At 39.1% G+C, this 22263-nt stretch overlaps 1 protein-coding gene across 6 annotated transcripts in view; it reads left to right on the top strand.

Annotated features, from left to right (window-relative positions):
• Positions 1 to 22263, top strand: part of PIGN (phosphatidylinositol glycan anchor biosynthesis class N) — a 149091-nt gene that overhangs the window by 107884 nt on the left and 18944 nt on the right. For 5 of the 6 annotated variants that reach the window (XM_062201765.1, XM_062201763.1, XM_062201760.1 and 2 more), the window contains 2 exons: positions 3895 to 3937; positions 5488 to 5540. In XM_062201765.1, the coding sequence (XP_062057749.1) occupies positions 3895 to 3937; positions 5488 to 5540 (96 nt within the window). Of the gene's footprint in view, positions 1 to 3894; positions 3938 to 5487; positions 5541 to 13327; positions 13549 to 22263 lie in introns of all 6 variants that reach the window. The other variant, XR_009866831.1, reaches the window with a different exon arrangement.

Here is a 22263-nt window from a genome sequence, read left to right as displayed (position 1 = left end):
ACTGACATTTCCAACACTTGGATGTCATATTGATTTCTTAAATTTAGTCTGTTACATCTGGAACACAGTGATTCCCTTTCTTCCTATTGAAAACTAGCTTCTCATCCTGTTTTCCTTACTTTTTCCTTCACACAAGCCAAAGTCCAGCCACCCCTCACTGCCGTATCTACTTGCTAAATACTCTCATCTCTCCTTTCTGTCCACTTTTTAAATAGTCTCATTATTTGTGTTACTAAACATTTTGTTACAACTCTTGAAAGCCTAGGGGTTAAGATAAGGGTGAAGTTTATACTACAGACTCTTTCTTTAGATCCTAATGCCAAGGGTGAGTTTAACATAACAGACTAGTGAGATGAACACACAACTGATCCTCTTCTGACTCATTCTTAAAATACATACTGAGCAAAGGTGAAGTATGAAAACTGTGTAGGTTAGCGTTTGTTTATTCTGCATGGCTTAAAATTAACTTTTCCAAACTGTTTTCTCAGTTTTGATAACTGGTTTCATCAACAAAATTTTGGGTAAAGGCCATTAGAAGGGAGTATCTGAGCAAGAAGATTATCTGGACATAACAGAAGTGTTAGGAATGGTTTTGGCTACAAGTAATGAAACTCTAATAGTAACTTAGAGAAGGGGATTTAGGTTTCTCATGTAACATGGAGCCTACAGGTAGGCAGCCCAGAGCTGTTGTGATGCCATTGGTGGCCCTGCTTTTCTGCCTTCCCACTCTTAGGGTGTTGCTTTTATCGTCATGACTCTGTGTATCTTATATGCCATCCAGACAGGAAGGAAGATAAAATGCTAATGGAGAAAGAGGCTGATTCTCAGTGAATACTCTGTCACAGAGACAGTGTCAGAGAGAGAGAGATCTTACATCCACTGGTTCACTCTCCAAATAGCCATAACTGCCAGAGCTGGGCCGATCTGAAGCCAGGAGCCAGGAGCTTCTTCCAGATCTCCCATGTGGATAGCAGAGGCCCAAGCACTTGGGCCATCTTCTGCTGCTTTTCCCAGGGAGCTGAACCGGAAGTGGAACAGCCAGAACTGGAACCAGTGCCCATGTGGTGGCTTTGTCAGTTGTGGCACAGCGACTACCCCATGTTTATTTAATTTCATCTACAGTTATCAAGGAATGAGAAGGAACTGTGATTTTACTTATATACAGTTTGTTAGGCACTACACTAGATTTTTTACATATATTACCTGACTTAATTTTCCCAGTGTTACTGTGAAGTGCAGATATTATTATGCCTAGTCTATAGATAAGGGAACTGGGGCCAAAAAGACAATAAGTAACTTAGTCAGATGTTTCTTATTCCAAAAAGTTTCCAGAACATCATATGTGTCATGCAATAAAATCATCTGCTTTAGAAAGACAAAAACAATTTAAATCATAGAAAACTTTAGAAAAGATATTTAAATGTCTGTTGTATTTGAATTGCATTACTCTTTTCCTGTGGTTCTGGAAGAACTGGGTCCAAAACATGGAATTTTTTAAAGTTATTTATTTATTTCCATTTTATTTGTAAATCACAAAGAGATCTTCCATCCTTTTATTCACTCCAAAAGGCCTGCAACAGCCAGGGTGGGACCATGCCAAAGCCAGGAGCCCAGACCTCCATCTGGGTATCCCACTTGGGTGGCAGGACCCAAGTACTTGGCCACCATCTCTGCTTCCCCAGGTACAAATTAGCAGGTAGCTGGATTAGAAGCAGAGAGCTGTAACTCAAACCAGGCATTCTGGTGATGGAATGTGAGCATCTTAACCACTGTGCCGAACACCTACCCATGGGTGAAATTTTTATTGTGCTGATTTGGATTCAAAGACGGAAGCCACTTTGTGATAATTGAATCTGTCTGAAACAAAGTGGATTCTGTTCCTGGAAAATCAAAACTAGTGCTAGACAATGTCTTATCAGGATTGCTTTTGGGGGAATTTATACTTTGGGTAAGAGATTGCACTTGAGGACCATTGCATTCTCTATAACCTCTTAATCAGATTAGCACACTTTATTATGTGTCTATTATATCAGACTTACTTTGAATGTTATTATATCTCAAAGATGTGATCAGTGTGACATGTGATTTATATCTGCAGTTGTGAACCATTGAATTATATTTCTATATTTCAAACTTATAATTAGAAAAAACGTTATTTCTTAAAAGTAAATCATAAACTTCAATAAAGCCTTATACCTTTTTCAAAAATTAACAATATGAATCATATATTTAAACTTTTAGGGAAAAATAAGAAAAGCTTCAGGGTTTGGAGAGGCAAAGAGTTAGAGTTCATAACCATGACACATAAATGAAAACTTGGTAAGCTAGACTTCGGCAAAATTGAATGCTTTTGCTCTGCAAATGACTCTGTTAAGAGAATGAAAAGATAGGCATCATACTGGGATGAATGCTGTATAAACCCAATACTTGGCAAATGATACTGCCTAGAATATAGAAAGAACTCTCAAAACTCTATAATAAAAAGCAGTTTAATAAGAAAATGAGCAAAATGCCTGCAGAGGGTATAGACATGGCAACTAGGTCAATGAAAAGATGTTAAGCATCATTAGCCATTACAGAAATACATGTTAAGGTATTACATACTGATCAGAATTATTAAAATAAAATATAGTGATATCAGCAAATAAATGCTGGGGAGAATGTAAAGAAATTGCTCTCATTTGTTGCTGATGGGAATGTATCATGGCACAGTCTATTTCTTATGCAAGTGAACATGCAACTGATATATGAGCCAACAATTGCACTCTTATGTATTTTTCCTAAAGAAATGAAATTTCCATTTACACAGAAAACTATACTCAAAGTTTTTTTAAGATTTGTTTATTTATTTGAAAGGCAGAGTCAGAGAGAAGGAGGGAGAGACAGAGCTCTTCATTCGTTGATTCATTCCCCAAATGACTGCAATGGCCAAAGCTGGGCTTATCTGAAGCCAGGAGCCAAGAGCTTCTGGGTCTCCCATGTGGGTACAGGGGCCCAAGTACTTGGACCATCTTCTGCTGCTTTCCCAGGCACATTAGCAGAGAACTGGACCAGAAGTAGAGCAGCCAGGACTTGAAAGTAACAGTGCAGTGCTGGCCCCTACAGAGTGGGTGTTTTTGTTTCCACTTTATTTGTAGTAACCACAAACTGAAACAACTGTGATTTCCTTCCATTCTTGAATGCTTAACAGACCGTTGTATTTCCATCTGATGGAGTATTACTCAGCAATTAAAAGGAGTGAACTATTGATACACACAACATTTTGCATGAATATATTGATTGCATGATATATTGAGTGTTTAAAAAAAAAAAAGCCATCCCAAAAGGTAACAATGTTATATAAATGGTTCCATTTGAAATGGCAGAATTTTACAAATGAAGAACAGAATAGTGGTTGTCAGGGTTTAGGCAGGGGTAGGGGTAGGAGAAAAACAGATGTGACTGTGAAAGGGCTTCATGAGGGATCTTTGTGATGCTGAGAACATTTGTGTCTTGATACTAGTGAGTATCCTGGTTGTGGTGTTGTGCCGTAGTTTCACAAGGTAGTGCCATTGAGGGAAGCTAGGTGCAGAGTACACAGGATACCTCTGTATTATTTCTTGTAATTTCATATCTATCTGCAAGTATCTCAGAAAGTTTAAGAAATTATAGTTCATAGCCCTTTCATGCCACTGAAATAAATATTCAGAGTGTTCCCTAGCATTTCCTAATTCTAATCCATCACTGTGGGATAGTCACCCATGATAATATGAAAAGAACTCTTGTTGAGAGTATTTTCAGAAGCAAATTACTCATAGAATATTAGGTTATTTGATTATTTTCATTTGGATTTTAATGTACATGCAAAATGTACCTGTTGTATTATATCTAATTTTCCTTATTTTTTTTCCCTAGCCTTTTTCTCATTGTTCTCGTCATATCAGACATCATGGCTTTGGTAAGGCATTATTGAATATTCAGTATAAATAAGACCAAGAAACTAAGCATGGGTTAATTTAATCAAGAGGAATGCGAATGTGTTGCTCTATGTAAAATCCATAGATACTAATTCTGGGTGCCAGCATAATTTATACATATAAATTATATTATGCACTGAGTGCTTTTCTTAGGGTGTCAAGAATCTTATTACTTGATTTACTCAAATATGTCATTTTTTACCTAGTCTTCCATGTTGCTTTGTGTCTGAAATGTACCTTCCATGGGAAATTAACAAAAGAAGTGACTGACCTTTCTTTAATCTCCATTCTTTCTAGTGATAGAACTAAAACCCCAAAGCTCCCATCTTGAATTACATTGTTAGATTTTATTGTGCCCAATACTCAGATCAGTTCTATCGGGCCTGCATTCTAAAGGCCTAGTAGTTACCTTCCAGTAGGCTTCTTTTTGGGTAAGGTTAATTCTTCACTATATTTGTATAGCATTCTGTGTTCAAAACGATTAAAGACACTGGTTAAAGTAACTTCCCAAATCAGATTCCTACTCACCTGATTTGGATGAGAGCATTTTTGTGTTGTGTTGAACTGTGCAGCCAATATATTTCAGAAATTGACCACAGGTAATGTTGGAACAAATCTGCTTTTAGTTTGGCTTACTAAGTGGCAAATAGGCAGAAAGGAATTGAAATTCTCTGATTAATTTTATATTAAAAATCATCTTGCTTAATTTAACTCGCAAAGCCATTTGTGACCTAGCTTCTGCTTACTTGACTGGCATCCTCTGTCACGTCTCCCTCCTTGTTTTCTTCTACACCAGGCTCACTTTGAACTTAGCAAGCTCTGTCTGGACCCTTGATGTTTATATTGGCTACTGCCTCTGCCAGAAACATGCTTCTGTCTCCCCAACCCCCTCTTTCATCTGACTCCTGCTTTTCACTTAGATTTCATCTTTCAGTGGAAAGTCTTCTGTTATTTCCCGGAGTATGTACCCCTTCCTCTTTGGTCCCACATTGCCTGCATTTTCCACTGACAACACTTATCACACATTCTGTTTGTCTGTCTCTCCTTGTGTGCATCTCTCTCTCTCTCTCTCTCACACACACACACACACACACATAGACACACATATACCTGATAATTGGACTGACCCATTCACTTTGAGGGGAGGCACGGTAATCTCTAGGACCTAATACAGTGATGATCAGTAGGCAGTAGATACTTGTCGATGAATAGAAGATATGGCTTCTTTTTGCTGACATCTTTGGTACTATTTAGTGTCTTTTTAAAGTTGATGATTCTTTATTTTTAGTTAATCACAAATGTCACTTTTGTGTTCATTTGGTTGAATGGTCATTCTATTGCTGGCTTTTAGACTTCTGTTCATTTTAGTTCAAATAAAAGTTTCCATAAAGGCTATATTGTTGATTCCAGTCACATTAAAGTTCTGAAGGGTCAGAAATGTGAAATATACAATCCTAAAATAATGTAGTTTTCAGACTGAGTGTAAATGGCCTTTGTTGTTAATGGATCCATATTTCATTGTATTTTACAGCATTTTTTCTTTTTGGTCAAGGATTATGGCAGCTGGCTTGATATTGGAACAAGGTATAGTATATATTCACATAGAAGTTCTTAAGAGAACAGTGAACAAAAGGTGAAAGTTGATGGTTAGTATAGAAGCTGCAGATATGTTTTTTTGTTTTTTCTTTTTTTAATTTATGTTATACAAGTTTCATGTATTTCATATATACAAATTTAGGAACATAGTGATATTCCCTCCCCCTCCTGCCCTCGCTCCAATCCTTCTTCCTCCTCCCTCTCACATTCCCACTCTTAATTTTTAGTTTACTTAATGATCATATAGTTAACCTACACTAAGTAAAAGAGTTCAACTAATAGTATGAAGAAAAAAAACACCATCCCTCAACAGAAGAGTCAAGGGCTGTAAACATCATCCAATGTCAGAATGTCCATTTCACTCCTAAACATTACATTTTAGGTACTCTAGTAGTTACCTTGGATCAGTTGAGGTAAGTATAGCAAGTGGCAGTTACTTTAAGTGTCTCTCCAGTTCTGGGCATTAACACATTAGAAAGTGCGTTCTTGGGATGCTGTGGGGAGGAGAGTGGATTTTAAGTCTGAAGAGAACTAAAGGACAGTGGAAAGATGTTAAGAGAAACTGTTTGAATCTGGGGTTCAAAGCAGATCACTTCACTGCCCTTGTATGGTCTCTTAATCTCTCAGTCTCTGTTTAGGAAAATAAAACTACTTAAGTTACAGGGTGGATTTGTGTAATAAATTAATCATAGTCTGCTTCTTAGAATCTTTAATATGGAAACATTTTAACATGTGATACCTATAATATGATCTAAAGTATAATCTTAACAAAAAGTCAGTTTCCTCTTTGTTGTGATTTCAATGTCGATGAAATAATCTGTTAAATTTCTTCTCTTTGAAAAGAAAACAAAGTTGGTTCTTTGGCTCTTTTTCCCCCAAAATACATTCTGAAATAGAATGTATTTTTGTACATTCACTTTCTTTTATTTAGTGCTTTGTTTTGCCAGGAATTGGGTGAGTTAGCATGAGACATTCTGAGTTAGACAGTCAGTCCTCTGTTCTGCCTCTTAGACTGTTCATGGCTTGTCTCACTTTGTTATTTAATGCAGATCTACCTTTCCCAGTAGGCCATCGATTCCCTCAGATCTCGGATCTGATTTGAATCTCTTACATGCCATATGCACTTGGTACATAAAAGGTCACTGATTTTGTTTTCATTTGTCTTTGGTTATATTTGAAAGTTTAGAGAAAGCTTTGAACCCGTCTGATCCCAAAGCTTTGAATCCCTCTCATCCCACACCCTGGGAGGCAGACAAATAGTGGTCAGAGAGAGGGCTCTGGACCACAGTGCCTGGATTTGAATCCCACTTCTGCCACTTTTAGTTGTGAGAGCATTGGTAAGTGACTTAATCTCTCCTAAGTGTCCCTCTTATCTTGTAGTCATTTTGAGTGGATTAATCCATGTAAAGCACTTAGCATAGTATCTTGCCTCTAATACAGTTAATTTAATGTCAGCTGTTATTATTGCTGTTCTGTAATCCTATTTTTTCATCCTTCATGGTGTTTCTTATATTTTCCATATCTCTCCATACTCCATAATTTTACTTATTTTCATTTTAGACTCTAATTTTTTTTTTAATTTTGACAGGCAGAGTTTAGACAGTGAGAGAGAGAGAGAAAGAGAGAAAGGTCTTCCTTCCATTGGTTCACCCCCCCAAATGGCTGCTACGGCCGGCATGCTGCGCCAATCTGAAGCCAGGAGCTAGGTGCTTCCTCCTGGTCTCCCTTGTGGGTGCAGGGCCCAAGCACTTGGGCCTTCCTCCACTGCCTTCTTGGGCCACAGCAGAGAGCTGGACTGAAAGAGGAGCAACCGGGAAAGAATCTGGTGCCCCTTTGGGATACCGGCGCTGCAGGCAGAGGATTAACCGGGTGAGCCATGGCGCCAGCCCCAAGACTCTAAATTTTAATAGTGATGAAATACACATAACATAAAATTTACTACCATAACCATTTTTAGTTGCATACTTCAGTGGCATTAAATATATTTACATGGTTGTGCAATTATCACTACCATTCTAGAACTCTTTCCATCTTGCACAACTGAACTTTGAACCTTTAAATAGTAACTCCCCATTCTCCCTCCCCCTAGCCACTGCCAGTCATCATTCTACATTCCATTCCTATGAATTTGACCACTCTTAGTACCTTATATATGTGAGATCACACAGTATTTTTCTTTTTGTGATAAATTATTTCACTTACCATAAGGTTCATTGGTGTTGTAGCATGTGTCACAATTTTAAAGACTGAATCAAATTTCATTTTATGTATTTACCAATTTTCATTTATCCATTTATCAGTTGATACTTGGTTTTCTTCTACATTTTGATTATTATGAATAATGCTGCCCTGAACATGAACATTAGACTTTTGTGATGGGAGAAATCTGTATTGCCAATAAGAGGATATTATTTTTGCATGAAAATGTGTATCACTGATTTATGAACAACATCATTAATTTATATTGCACTAATTAAAACATTTAGATTTTCTCAGATTAGCTTGTAGTTTATTTTACCTGGCACATTTTTTCTTCAAAGTACAAATTTTCACTGTCATTACCAGTAATAACATGTATGAAACATAAAACCTCTTTTCATATCCAAGATTTCAGTTCAAACCAGCAAATATTTATTGAATGCCAGCTGTATATCAGGGGAGTTGCTGTTGATAAGAAGCAGAGTCCTGAGCTTTCAGGTAGCTCCAGGCTGGAGGAGGAAGCAGATCAGTGAGCAGACAATATGGTGCAGTGCAAGAAGTTCTAGAGTAGTCTATCGGGTGCTATGGAGACAGTGAGGACAGGATAAAGGAAGGCTTCTCAGAAAGGAGCTGTCTAAACACTGCCAAATGTGGGGTTTAGTAGAGTACGTTGAGCAGCAGTTAAGCTGCCACTTGGTACACCTGCATCCTGCATCAGAGCCTGGGCTCAACTCCTGGCCCCACTGTCCATTGCAGCTTCTGCTGCTCCACACCCTGGGAGGCAGCAGGGATGGCTCAAGTACTTGGGTCCCTGTCACCATGTGAGAGACCCAGATTGAGTTCCTGGCCTCTAGCTTCTGCCTAGCCCAACCCCAACTGTTGGAGGCATTTGAATTTGAGGATGAACCAGTGTACTGAAGATATCACTCTCCTATACTCTGTCTACCCTTGCCTTTCAAGGTAAAATAAATCAGTAAAAATTTTAAAAAGATTATATTGGATCATAAAACCTAGGATTACATGTAGAGTGAGAAGATGAACAGCAGAAAAAAGTGTGGAAGTGAAACTGAAGTTAGTGGCCAGAAAATGGGCAAACATCAGGGGTGGGTAGTGTTGTGGAAATGTAAAGAGCATTTCAGGAAGGAGCTAGTCCAAACAGTATCACATGTTACAAAGAGGCCAAGAGAAGATACAAAGGTGTGTACGGGATTGAGCAGTCGTGCCCATTGATGAATGGGATAGAAGAGTTTCAGTGCTGGGAGCAGGTGCTAGATCACCACAATGAATCAGATACACCAATTTCAGTGAGGGCTGTACATCAAAGCTAATCATTTTTCTTTTCTTTACCAAGACCCCAAGCTACTAAACAAACCTAGCATACATGACAGCAATGGGAAATGGACCATCAGTAAATGTGAGTTCCACAAATTCCTAGAAAATAGGTAATCAGAGAGAGGAAGCAGCATCCCAGAATCTATGGGGGCTGGGGCAGGGGATGCGGGTACAACCAAAAGAGGAACCCAGAGCCATCAGACTCAGATAGGAATGTGGAAGGAGGAATGTGGAAGAGGGTGCCGTGGGCATTCACTGATTGTCTGCCATGGGATCAGCAGGCTCTCCACAGACCCTCTGCTTCCTTCATCCCCAAGTAGCAAGTGCTGCAGGCATTTGACCCCAGGGGAAAACTGAAGAACACCTTGACAGAAACTGTCAAAAGGACTGAGAAGTTCACTCTGTGTCCTTTGTACTACTGAGAGTAAAGCTGTCCTCGAGTCTAGCATTTGTAGCCTCCTGTCACTCCTTGCCCAGAGGACAGAGACAGGCACTCCTGTGCAACCTAAAACATTGCTATCATACACATCGAACTTGCAATCATCCTGGTTGTGAGTGAGACCTAGAGGGAAATTCCATGCCTAGGTATTTACTCAAGAGAAGGACTTGTACAGGAATTTTTACAGCAGTAAAATCTGGAAACAACCTCAAGGTTCATCAGCATGTGAATGGATCCATAGATTGTATTATATCCAGTTGATGAAATCCTACTTACCAATGAAAAGAAATGAATGACTGATGAACTCAGCTATGTGGGTGAATGTCAGAAACTTTATTGAATGAAAGAAGCCAATGCATTTGATAATCCTAGAATGGGCCTGTGGTCACCAAAAGCTGGTTATAGGTTGTCTGGTACTAGAGGTTAGGTAGGATTGACTACAAAGTGCACAAGGTACTTTTGCAGTGATCAAAATGTTCTACTCATACATCCTGACCCTGATGATACTTACCTGGCTCTACCATTTGTCAGTGCTCAGCTAACTGGACCCTTAAAACATGGTTCCATTTTCTCATGTGAATTACATCTTAAAGTTGATTGGTTAGGAAAGCAGAAAAACTAAAGTAACTATCCAAAGTCCAAATGAGTAAAGTATAGTATAAGTAGGCTAAATCATCTTTCCTAACAGAAACTTAATAAATAATGTTTTAAATTGATGCATCAATAAATAGCAACATTAAAATACTAACTCATGCAAGGGAGGTAACCACTAGAAGATCTAAAAAGAAGTAGAGTGGTTGCTTTAAGACATAGGTTAGGCCGGCGCCGCGGCTCACTAGGCTAATCCTCTGCCTGTGGCGCCGACACCCCGGGTTCTAGTCCTGGTCAGGGCGCCGGATTCTGTCCCTGTTGCTCCTCTTCCAGTCCAGCTCTCTGCTGTGGCCCGGGAAGGCAGTGGAGGATGGCCCAAGTGCTTGGGCCCTGCACCCGCATGGGAGACCAGGAGGAGGCACCTGGCTCCTGGCTTTGAATCGGTGCGTTGTGCAGGCCGCAGCGTGCCAGCCACAGTGCCCATTGGGGGGTGAACCAATGGAAAAGGAAGACCTTTCTCTGTCTCTCTCTCTCACTGTCTACTCTGCCTGTAAAAAAAAAAAAAAAAAAAAAAAAGACATAGGTTAGGAAAGAATGAGGAAATGCTGCTTTTCATTTTAAATCTTTCTCCATTATTTTTCCTTTTTAGTACTACCTATATGATAAAAGTGAAAATTGTAAATGAAATTAGTGATCAGGAAATAGAGTTCTAAGTATAGATCACTGTTTCTATCTTAATTAGAAAGGGGAGGAAAATATAGGGCAGTATTTTCATGGGAATACCTCATACTTGTCTATGAGGGAGATTTTATTTTTACTTCATTTTATGAATTCACTTCATAAATGTGAGGGATATTACACTTAAAAGCAGTGATTTGTCCCCAGTTACATCCATTTTAATTACTCAGTGAAGGGTTCTGAGGCAATATGTGGGGCCCAAGTGGTATGTTGAGAGCAAAGGCAGAGGCTACCCACAGGGTCAGCCAGGATGTGTGTTGCAACACAGATTCCATTAACCAGTTACATGTGGGTCCTTAAAGATGTGATAAAGGCAATCTAGAGACCAGAGAATAGATCTGTATTAGCTAAAAGACAAAGTAAGATTTGAAGCTCAGACTGGAATAGGAGACCCCAGATGTTAGTTGAAAGATTGCCCCCACTGATACATCTACCAAAAATCACCAACACTTGTGTTGTGCTGCAGTTTTTGCTATCCCCCAACATGTTACCTCTTGTGATATCTCATGGTGGTTTGAGGTAGATAGTCTCTTTCCCAGTAGATATATGAGGTATTTACTGTCTCCACTTTACAGGTGAGGACACTGGCCCTGAGGCACCTGTGACTTGCTCATTCCCCCTCTGTAGCCGAGACTGATGTTCCTACTGCCTCACCGCCCTTGCTTCAAGAATATTTCCCAAAGTCTTATCAACTCTTTTTAAAAATGGCTTTGTGTCTAATCCTGTGTTTGTGATTGCTGCAAGGGAACCCACTCACGGCAAAATTTTGAATAATATAACTGTGTTTTAGAGGAGAAAGGAATATTGATTAGGAGGGAATGAGCCAAGGATGAGGTCATCTTAGGGCAGAAAAGTTTTATGTTTGCCAGAGGCCCTTGTTAGATGTACAGAGCAACAATCATGTCTTCCTAGAGGAAACACTGAAAGGCAGAGAGTGAGTAGAAGACAACGCTATGACAGGGGAAAGCTGTCGTGGGACACTCCAGCTGTTAACAGACACACTCCCCATTCTCACGCACACTGCCAAACTGCAGCATGGGCAAGGTGGTTTCATGTGTACACCAGAAGATAGAAACTGAATCTCACATTGATGGTTGAGAAGCAAACCTTGTGACAGAAAAACTCTACTGCTAGCAGAATTAAAAGCAGTAGCTAAAGAAAACCTGTCAGAGTAGTACTGCACTGAAAGTCTGCGTGGCCTAGGAGGACTATTGCTAGGACTAAAGGTGGCCAAGGATGAACTCAGGGAGCAGCGATGAGACAAGATGCCCATAGCAAGTCATGGAATTTAAAGTTTCCACAGCTGCAGGTTCCTCTTGGCTGACCTTGACTACCATTAGCCTCAAGACTGTCCCACTTACTGACTGACTTGGTCTTCCATGCTTTCATTCAACAACTGCTTACTGAGCACTAGCCTAATTATATTCATTTTGCCCCTTATTCATTTTCCTCAACTGAGTAACCATCTCTTGTTGGACATCGGTTCCATTCAATTCAGTACTGTTTTTCCTGTTTCTTTCCTGACACCTATCTAAAACTCAGTGATCAAAATATATCCATCAACAAAACAACTTATCTTTCCTCTATCTCTCTAATTGTATACCACTTCAATACAGATGGATAAATGGATGGAAAGGAGGAAGTGGAGGGGAGAGGAGGGACAGATGGAGGAAGGAAGAAGAGGGAGAAAAAGAGGAAGGGAAATGAAAAAAAAATGCAGGAAGAGAAAGACCAAACCCTTTTAGCTTTTTATATTGTATCAGTCCTATATCCCTCTATTTAAAAGGAATTACTTTATCTTCTACACAGTCTTTCATGTTGCTTGTTTCAAGACAGTGATTATTTTTTTCTTTAAAATTCTGGAATGTTTTTCTCCGGAAGTGTCAACTTAAATTGTTTCAAGTCATTTCATTTGCAAATGTTTATCTCTTCTCCCCCCTGGGACCACCAGAAGTTTCCAGACATTTTGGAGGATTGGACAGTTTTTCCATAGAAAAACTTTTATCCCAATGTGGAAAAAGCCACATTAAGTTAAACAGTGATTAGGAAACATTAAGGATTATTGAGAAAGGTATTAAATTGATGACAATATTTACTACTGAAATACCATTTATTCAATCTATTAGGAATTGCACTTATTAATTTTTGAGTCTTGACATTTCTGTTAGATTGAGGAATAAATTGGTTTCAAGGGATTTTGATTGCACAGTAACATGGCATAGCTAGGTTTGTTTTCTACATTATATGTGCATTTAATTCAGAGAGAGTTTCCTCAGGAGGAAGAAAATAGATACTGAGCACTCAACAATGATTAAGCACTCCCAGGCACTGGAAAGCACCCAAGCATGTGTGAGATTGCTGCCTCAAGACTTAGTGATGCTCTGTCCCTGGGGGTGGTTACCTGCTTCATGGGGATGTTGCAGCACAGAGTGGAAGGTTCTGCTGTGTGCCTCTAACACGTGGCCTGTGCTTTCAGGGAAGTTACAGTTTGAAAGACACTGTAATCACGAGTACAGGAAGCAGGTGTTCACGGTCTGTATGAATACAGAAAAGAGGCTGCTTCACTTTAGCCTCCAGTAACTAGGAAAACTTCATGCAAGTTCTGGACCTTGAATGAAAATGACTTCAACGAGGGGACTTAGAGGTTCCAGAAGAGCATTTTAGCCAGATAGAATGGATGTGAGCAAAACTGCAGAGGTAAGAAAGCCCAAGGCGTATGCACGTGATGTGAGATAATTTAGATTTCAGAAACTGTAAATTGTAGATAAATACATTTCTAGAAAATAGCCTTTCAGAGAATGAACTTGTAGAACTTTGAATGCAAATCTATAGTATGTATCTATTCGCATTTAAATGAGGAGCCAGATTCTTTGAAGAGAAAATTGAAACCTGAGTTGGTGAAATTAGACTTTTTAAATACTACAATGTGAAGCTCTCATTCTTTCTACTCTTGTTGGTAAGGTGTAATTCTAAAATCTTCTCTTTATATCTTATACAGCAGTAATGGCATAGACTACTTCAGTGAACCATATGGCATGGTCTATTGGGAAGGAGTGGTTCATGTGTCTTCATAAGCATCTAATAAATTGCCAGGAAAAGGTTTAGGTAGTAGTAGGGAATTATACTTAAATTCACAATGCAAGTATCCTGTAATAGGGTTTACATATCAAAATTCTATTACTGTGCTTTTTTTGCTTTCTATTTGTGAGAATGTTGCTTTTCAGGTTTGTGTTTCTAATTATTCCTATGTGAAAATATATTTGGAAAGCTGATACCTTTCTGTCATGTTGCTGATATTAAGCTTGCTGGCAGAGTTTCCTTAATGAAACCAGGGTTATTTGAATTGTGCTTCTGCAGTGATTTCGCTCCAGAACAAACTGTATTTCTTAGCTCCTTTGGGTCAGCAATACCATTAATAACTTCAGCCATCCCATGCCTATTAGTAACAGGAATAGAATGTAATCTCTTTATCCTCACTATTTTATTTTTATTTTTAAATTTCCATTTCATTTGAAAGGCAGAGACACAGAGGGTGATTTCCATCCCTAAATGCCTGCAACAGCTGTAACTGGGCCAGGCCAAAATCAAGAGCCCAGAACTCAATCCAAGACTGTCACATGGGTGGCAGGGACCCAAATACTTGTGACATCACCTGCTGCCTCCCAGGGTATATATTTGCAAAAAAACTGGGTTGGAAATAGAGGCAGGACTCAAATCCAGGCACTCCGATATAGGATATAGGCATTCTAAGTCTTAATTGCTGCACCAAAAGCCTGTCCCATGTCCTATTTTGTTGACTTATGAATTTTGAAATGGTGGGAATCAATTCCAGAATTTGAGAGAGGAATGGGAGCTGACTACCCCCTAAATATCGCCTGGCATGTGTCTGTAGTTTCTGTAAGTGTTGCCAGGGTGACTGCAATGGGTTTTCAGAATACTTTTGTGAGATTTTCAAGCTGTTAGGCTGAGGTCAAGAAATAAGTAATAGTTTCTTTAACGATAAAGGTTGTATTACTAGGACATGAAACAATATATCTGCTTAAGAGTATAGTACTCTGTGTTTAAAATGCATCTCCAGAGTAGATTCTACCAAAATTAAATTGAGACTGACACGGCAGACAATATATTCAGTGAGGCTATGGGGCTAAGTATAATGTTTCTTCTGAGAACCTGTGCCATCAGGTGTTTAATAGCCACATGAATAATATCCTGGTCAGCCCATAAAACTGTGTTCAGCTGATCGAGCTAATTTAGTATTTTCTTCTTTTGATCTTTACACTTTATCTTCACTGATAGGTTATAACCTTTGCTTTGATTTGCATACTGAAAAGAGTATTTTTTAAACTAGAGAAAAAAATTCCTTTGAGGTGATTTTAATAACTATAAAAACATATATTTAAATTTATGTCCTAAATGTATTTGTAGTGAGGTGAGGAGAGTCAGGATCATCAGTTTGATTGAGCTGCAGCTTGATTTGATAGTGGTATTCATTTGGACTTTAATCATTTCTTACATGTACTATTGTTATGCCTTATTAAAATACAAATGACAGCTAAATTATTTATCACTGCTCTTTAGATAAAATGAAAACTCATGATTCTGTTTAGTAATTTCTGAATATCCTAAATATAATTAATAATTGCCATGCAAGTCTTCACAATGAGTACCAAGCCTATTCAAATGAAAAATTCTCAAGCTTGTTCTGCCCCACTACATCTGACAGCTATGCCTAGTTTCTGTTGCCCACCCTGATTGAGAAGAAATATGATTAGCTTTTTATCACTCATTGTGCAAATACAAAAGACCTGCCAGCCAATTCTGTGGGCCCCACTCCACATATACACTATCCTTCCCTACTGTCACACAATAGTCTTGGGGGGAGTGTGAGAACAACTGAACTCATTTCAAGTTGAAATTTGTTTTCCTTTAACTATGCTATGCCTAGATAACACCAAGACTTGGTTGATGCAAATTATCACAAGTTGGGTGCCTTATAGCTCACTTGCATGAAGATGATGAGTTTCACAACTGTTTCCTGCCCATAATGTTAGTGTAAATGAGCCAGGAGTCAGTAATTTCAGGCCATTGAAAAGAGACAGGTGATTGGGGGAGTACCTTTTATAGACAGACTTCTCATTAAATTTTAGAAAGAGTCACTTGCTGGTTTTACAAAAAACTTTTGTTAAGAGATCAAGTCAGATTTAATATTTTGATCTAAAAATGATAGCAAAATTTAACAAAGATCTGCTGGCATGCAATCTTTTCTTTTTTGTACAACTTAATTGAAGTATAATCTGCGTATCATAAAACTTACCCATTTTCAAGTTTTAAATGTCTTAAATGATTGTTTAAAATCATCTCAATAAATTTTTGGCAAATTTGTGAGATTATGTAACCATCATCACAATCTAGTTTCAGAATATTTTCACCATACAAAAAAATTCTCCCATGCCTGTTTACAATGTATTCCTATTACCTTACCCAGCCCCAAGCAACCATTCATTTGCTGTCTGCCTACAGATTTGTCTATTCTGGACATTTCATATAAAAAGAATTTTATAATATGTGGTTTTTTGCAATAGACTTCTTTCACTTAGTGTAATTTTTTGGCATTTGTATTTTATTCAGTATTTTGTTCCTTTTCATTGTTGAATAGTATTTGCTTGTATGGATAAACCACATTGTGTTAATCCTTTCTGTAGTGTATCTTAGGAGAGGGAAGCATTAACTACCCTGATTTGATCAGTATACAGTATATACAGTTATTGAACTATCATATTTTATCCCATAAATATGGGCAACTATTAAGTATAATCTTTTTTAGATGTTTAAGGAGATGTGAATGCTAACTAACTTCATTTGATCATCACACATGGAATACATGTATCAAACCATCATACTATAGCCCATAAATGTGTAAAATTAAAATAATTCTAAGAGTTCAGTGGCTTAAACCTATCATAATTTTTAAACATCATTAATAGAAGCACATCACAAGTTTATTAGAGAAAATACTGAGAGCATTAAGAAAAAATAAATCACTCATAATTCATTGTCTCAAAGATAACTACTTTTCAAAATGTTGATAGCCTTAGTTTATGTGCAAGAATATACAAAGTTTTGGTTTTGTTTTTCTAAAATTGTCTTTCTATAATAACCACTTCCCATGTCAGTAAATATACAAAGGTTAATCTAACTAGAATGGTGTGAGGAAAAACATGGTAGGGAGAAAGTTCAGAGAGTATCCAGTTGATATCACTTAGGGACTTGAAGATGCATGATTGTACAGAATTGGGAATTTATTCCAAGGAAGGTGAAGAATTGGACTGTTGAGCACGGAAGTGACTTAATTTGCTTCACATTTTTGAAACGACTCTCTAGCCACAGTGTAACAGGTGTACTGTAGAGATCAAAGAAGGAGCAGGAGGGTTCTATAGGCTAGTGTACTATTCTGAGCTAGAGATGGTGACAGCTTGGACTAAGCTGCTGGGTTAGGGAATATTTTGAAAAAGGAAGTTGATAGAATTTGTTAGTGGATTTGATATGTTGAGAAAATAAAATGTGAGAATCAAGAGTGACTCATAGGATTTTTATTTTGTATGACTAAGTGGATAATGAGGTTGTTCCTGGAAATTGAGAAGTCTTTAGGTGACAGTTTGGTGAAAGAAGGTGTGGGAGATTAAGAGTTGGGATTTGTATGTATCGAAGTTAAGAAGCCTTAAATTAGGGTGCCAGAGGGACTATAGGATCTTGGAAGTTTTTTGTTTGTTGAATGAAAGAAATTACATGTTTGTATGGTGAAGGATATGCTTACCTAGAGATGAGAAAAAACAATACAGGAGAGCAGGGAATAGTTGCAAAACTGAAGTCCTCTAGTGGGTGACTGGAATAGGATCCTAAATAGAAGTGAAGAGGTTTGTTTTAGACAGGAACAGGTACAGAAAGAAATCTGAGTATAGGAATGGCTGGGATGAGAAGAGAAGAGTTTGCTCTGTCAGTATTTTCTCAATAAAATAAGCAAGGTCATCTGCTGAGGAGGGAGAAACATGACAAACTTTTAGAAGAGAAGAAAGGACTTGAAGCGGTTTTGTTTAGAGTCAGAAAAATAATTCACAAGTGCACAGTCAGAATTGAGGCATTGATGGGAACCAAACTCCGTTCTCAATAGCTGTGAGTTTTTGTGATGGTTCCTTTATTTTGTTTGGTGACAAGGCTATTCTCTTCCTTTGTTGTCACCATTGATTCTAACGCCAAGCCTTACACTTAGCTCTGGTATCTTTTAGGGCAAGTTTTACTTCATTTTGATAGATTATCTCATTTCTCTGGCATAAATGCCCAGAAGTACATGTTGAACTATATAAGGAACTACCAAATTGTTTTCCATAGAGCAGTAATCTAACTAATCTGCATTCTTGTTAGCATTTGATATTACTACTATTTTTTATTTTAGCCATTCAAGTAGGTATGATATCTCATTTTGGTTTTGACTTGTATTTCCTTCATGGTTAATGATATTGTACATTTTTTCATCTGCTTCTTTGCTATCTGCATATTCTCTTTGGTGAAATGTCTGTTCATGTCTTTTGCTCATTTTCTAATTGAAATTCTAATTTGGTCTTTTACTGTTGAGTTTTTTTTTTTTTTTTTTTGACAGGCAGAGTGGATAGTGAGAGAGAGAGACAGAGAGAAAGGTCTTCCTTTTTGCCGTTGGTTCACCCTCCAATGGCCGCCGCGGTAGCGCGCTTTGGCCGGTGCACCGCGCTGTTCCGATGGCAGGAGCCAGGTGCTTCTCCTGGTCTCCCATGGGGTGCAGGGCCCAAGCACTTGGGCCATCCTCCACTGCACTCCCAGGCCATAGCAGAAAGCTGGCTTGGAAGAGGGGCAACCGGGACAGGATCGGTGCCCCGACTGGGACTAGAACCCAGTGTGCCGGCGCCGCAAGGCGGAGGATTAGCCTAGTGAGCCGCGGCGCCGGCCTGAGTTTTAAGAATGTATTATTAGGGCCAGTGGTGTAGCTCAGCAGGTTAAGCTGCTGCCTGTGATGCCAGCATTCCATAAGAGTGCAGTTGAGATACCAGACGCTCCACTTCTGATCCTGCTCCCTGCTAATGCACCTGGGAAAGCAGCAGAAGATGGTCCAAGTGCTTGGGCTCCTGTACTCACATGGGAGACCTGGATGGAGTTCCAGGCTTCTAGCTTCAGCCTGTTCTAGCTCTTACTGGGAGGCCATTTTGGGGAGTGAAATGATGGATGGAAGATTCTCTCTCTCCATCTCTCTCTCTCCCTCTCTCTCTCTCTCTCTCTCTCTCTCTCTCTCTCTCCATTTCCCTCCCACACTCCCTTTCTCTCTGTAATTGTACCTTTCAAATAAATAAATCATTTAAAAACTTTATTATTTATTAAATAGAAATTCTAATTGGATATATGGTTACCAAATATTTTCTTCTGGTCTGTATTCTGTCTTTTCATCTGTTTAATGGGGTCTTTCACAGAAGTTTTTATGAAATCCAGTTTATCAAGTTTTCATTTTTTTAGATTGTATTTTGTTGTCAAGTCTAAGAAATTCTTTGCCTAGTCCCAAATTCCAAAGACTTTCTGGTTTTCTTCCCCCCCAAATACTTATACTTTTACATTTAATTCCTTGATCCATTTTAGTAAATTTTTGTATGAAGTATGAGACTCACATTAATAGGTATATAGTGCTGTTGAGTAAATGGTTTGCATTCTGTGCAGGGGCCAGTTAATGCATATTTATATGGGTCTACCTTTTTGATGCTACATTAGCTATGTCACATAAGCTTTTATATTGTATTTTCTTTTTTGATCTATGTATTTTTTTTTATTTCTCTTGAAACTTCATAGTTGGCCCATGGATTATTTACAAGTGTGTATTAAAATTTACAAGTGTTTGGTGATTTTCCTTTTACTGGCTACTGAGTTCTAGTGTGATTCCATTTTGATCACAGAAGATATTCTTTATGATTTCAGTTCTTTCAACTTGCTGAAGTTTGTCTTGTGACCTAGGATATGTCTTAGTATGCATGAGCACTTGAGAAGATCACATTCTACTGTTTTTCAATGGCATGTTCTTTAATTGTCAATTGTATTCCGTTGGTTGATGGTGTTACTGAGTTCTTCCATATCCTTAGTTATTTTCAGTCTAATTGTTCTATCATGATGAAAAAAGGATATCTTTGTTCTGAAGTTTATTTTATCTGAGATTAATATAGCCACCCCTTCTTTTAATTAATATTGTCATGATTATCTCTTCCAGCCTTCTAGTTTCAACCCGCCTATATCATAATTGAAATATCTTGTAGACAGCATATAGTTTGATCATGTCTTTTAATCTGCTTTATCAATCTGTTTTTTAAATAGTGTTTTAAACTATTTATATTTATTTTTTTATTTTAATCTAATTTTATTCCTAAAGTTGAAATTAGCTAGCAGGTAGCACTAAAAATACACCTTTACCATACAAAACAGTGTCCAGCAGGCCACACTAACTCCACTGCAATGACTGGAGCACCTGCTCCTGGTGCCAGGCTGTGCCACTAACTGCTCAGGGTTGTCAGGACTTCCAACTTCATTCTCTCCTACATCAGGTCCCCCATCTGTGTGGCCTCAACCTAGGTCCCCCACTATTTGGTGGCTGTGACACAAGACTCCTACCCCTCTGAGGGCTGTGTCAAGCAAAGGAGAATCTTTTTCTAGGAGAGGAAAAGAAGAGAGGCCCACATGCTTCTCCCACTCTAGGGAGCTGGGAGAGGCCCCTGGCGCACTCCACACCACAGGTGGGCTGGGTCATAGCATCCGAGAGGCTGTCATGGTAACGAAGTCCTCAAAGCTGAGCTGAATGTTGCCCTGTACGGCGGTGTCCTCCCGGAAGGCCTCGGTCAGCACCTGCAGCTGAGTGCACCCCTGGATGAAGCGGTCGAGCTGCATGGCGGGACTGGCAGAACGTGGGCAGTAGCGGGAGACCAGAAGCTGGGTGAACTGAGGGCTCAGGATCTACACCGGGAGGGGCGCCACCCTGTCCATAAGGCCCAGGCTGCTGGGCACCATAGGCACTTGGAGGTGGCAGACCATAGAGACTTCCTGGGGCTGCACCACCATACGGTCCTCCTGGAGTTCCAGGGGGGATGCCCCTATAGGGCCCTCCCCCAGCTGGTGGTCCATAAGGTCCTCCAGGGGCAGGACCCCCATAACCACCTCTGGTGGGGAGCCCACTGCCATACTGTCCTCCTGTGGGTCCAGGGTAGTACCTACCCGGAGATGCTCCGGGGGCTTGTCCCGCGGCTCCTGGGCAGCCCTGCCTGTATGGATAGCTCGCCGTGGCGACTCTGACGTCACACGTCAACGAGGGGCGGGCAGACTATTTATATTTAAATAATCATTTAATAATTAGTATGTTAGGGCTTATGTCTGCTGTTTTACTTTTATGTTTTCTGTCTCATATTGCCTGCCTTACTGTAGTGGTTCTAAAGCATTTTATGAAGCTCTGTTTTTATTTATCTGTCATTTTTTTAGTGTATCTCTTTGCATAATTTAAGTAGATGCTCTAGGTATTATGTGAGGTATACATAACTAATCAGAGTCTACTGGTGGTGTCGTTTTACCAGAGTGAGTGATGTATAGAAAGCTTACTTCCTTCTCCATCCTGTTAACCCTCTCTGATTAACAATGTAAGTGTCTTAAATATTTTCTCCATATACATTTGAAATCACATCAGTGTTAATAATTTTTACTTGAGTTATCAAATGTAATTTAGAAAAATTTAAGACAAGACTCTAAGTCTATTGTGTTTATGTATATATTTTTGCCTACCAAATTCTTCTTTCATGGTTTTGCCAGATTCTTTCTTACATTGTTTTCTTTCTGTTTAGAGAATTTCCTTTGGACACTTCAGGTTTGCAGCTAATAAAATCTGTTAGTTTTCCTTCATTTGAGAAATGTCTTGATTTCACCTTCATTCTCAAAGAATATTTTCACTGGATTTGGGGTTGACAGTTCTTTTTCTTTTGCACTTGAAAATTGGTGTACCAATTCTTTTTTTTTTTTTAAAGATTTATTTATTTGAAAGAGTTAGAGAGAAGAGACAGAAATCTTCCATCAACTGCTTTGCTCCTGAAATGTCCTCAACAGCCAGGGTTAGGCCAGGCTGACGCCAGGAGCCAGGAGCTTCATCCCATGTGAGTGGTAGGGGCCCAAGAACCCTTCTGCTTTCCCAGGCACATTATCAGGGAGCTGGATTGGAAGTGGAGCAGCTGGGACTCAAATTGTGTCTATATGAGGATGCCAGCACTGCAGGCTATGGCTTAACCCACTGCACCACAGCACCAGCCGGGAGAGAGGGAGCAAGTAAGCAAGCTTTTATCTGCTGGTTCACTCTGCAAATGGCCACAACCGCTG

This window comes from Lepus europaeus, chromosome 9 (assembly GCF_033115175.1).
Source record: "Lepus europaeus isolate LE1 chromosome 9, mLepTim1.pri, whole genome shotgun sequence".
In the NCBI taxonomy this organism is placed as follows: Eukaryota; Metazoa; Chordata; class Mammalia; order Lagomorpha; family Leporidae; genus Lepus; species Lepus europaeus.
This window is presented reverse-complemented; position numbering and strand designations above follow the sequence as displayed.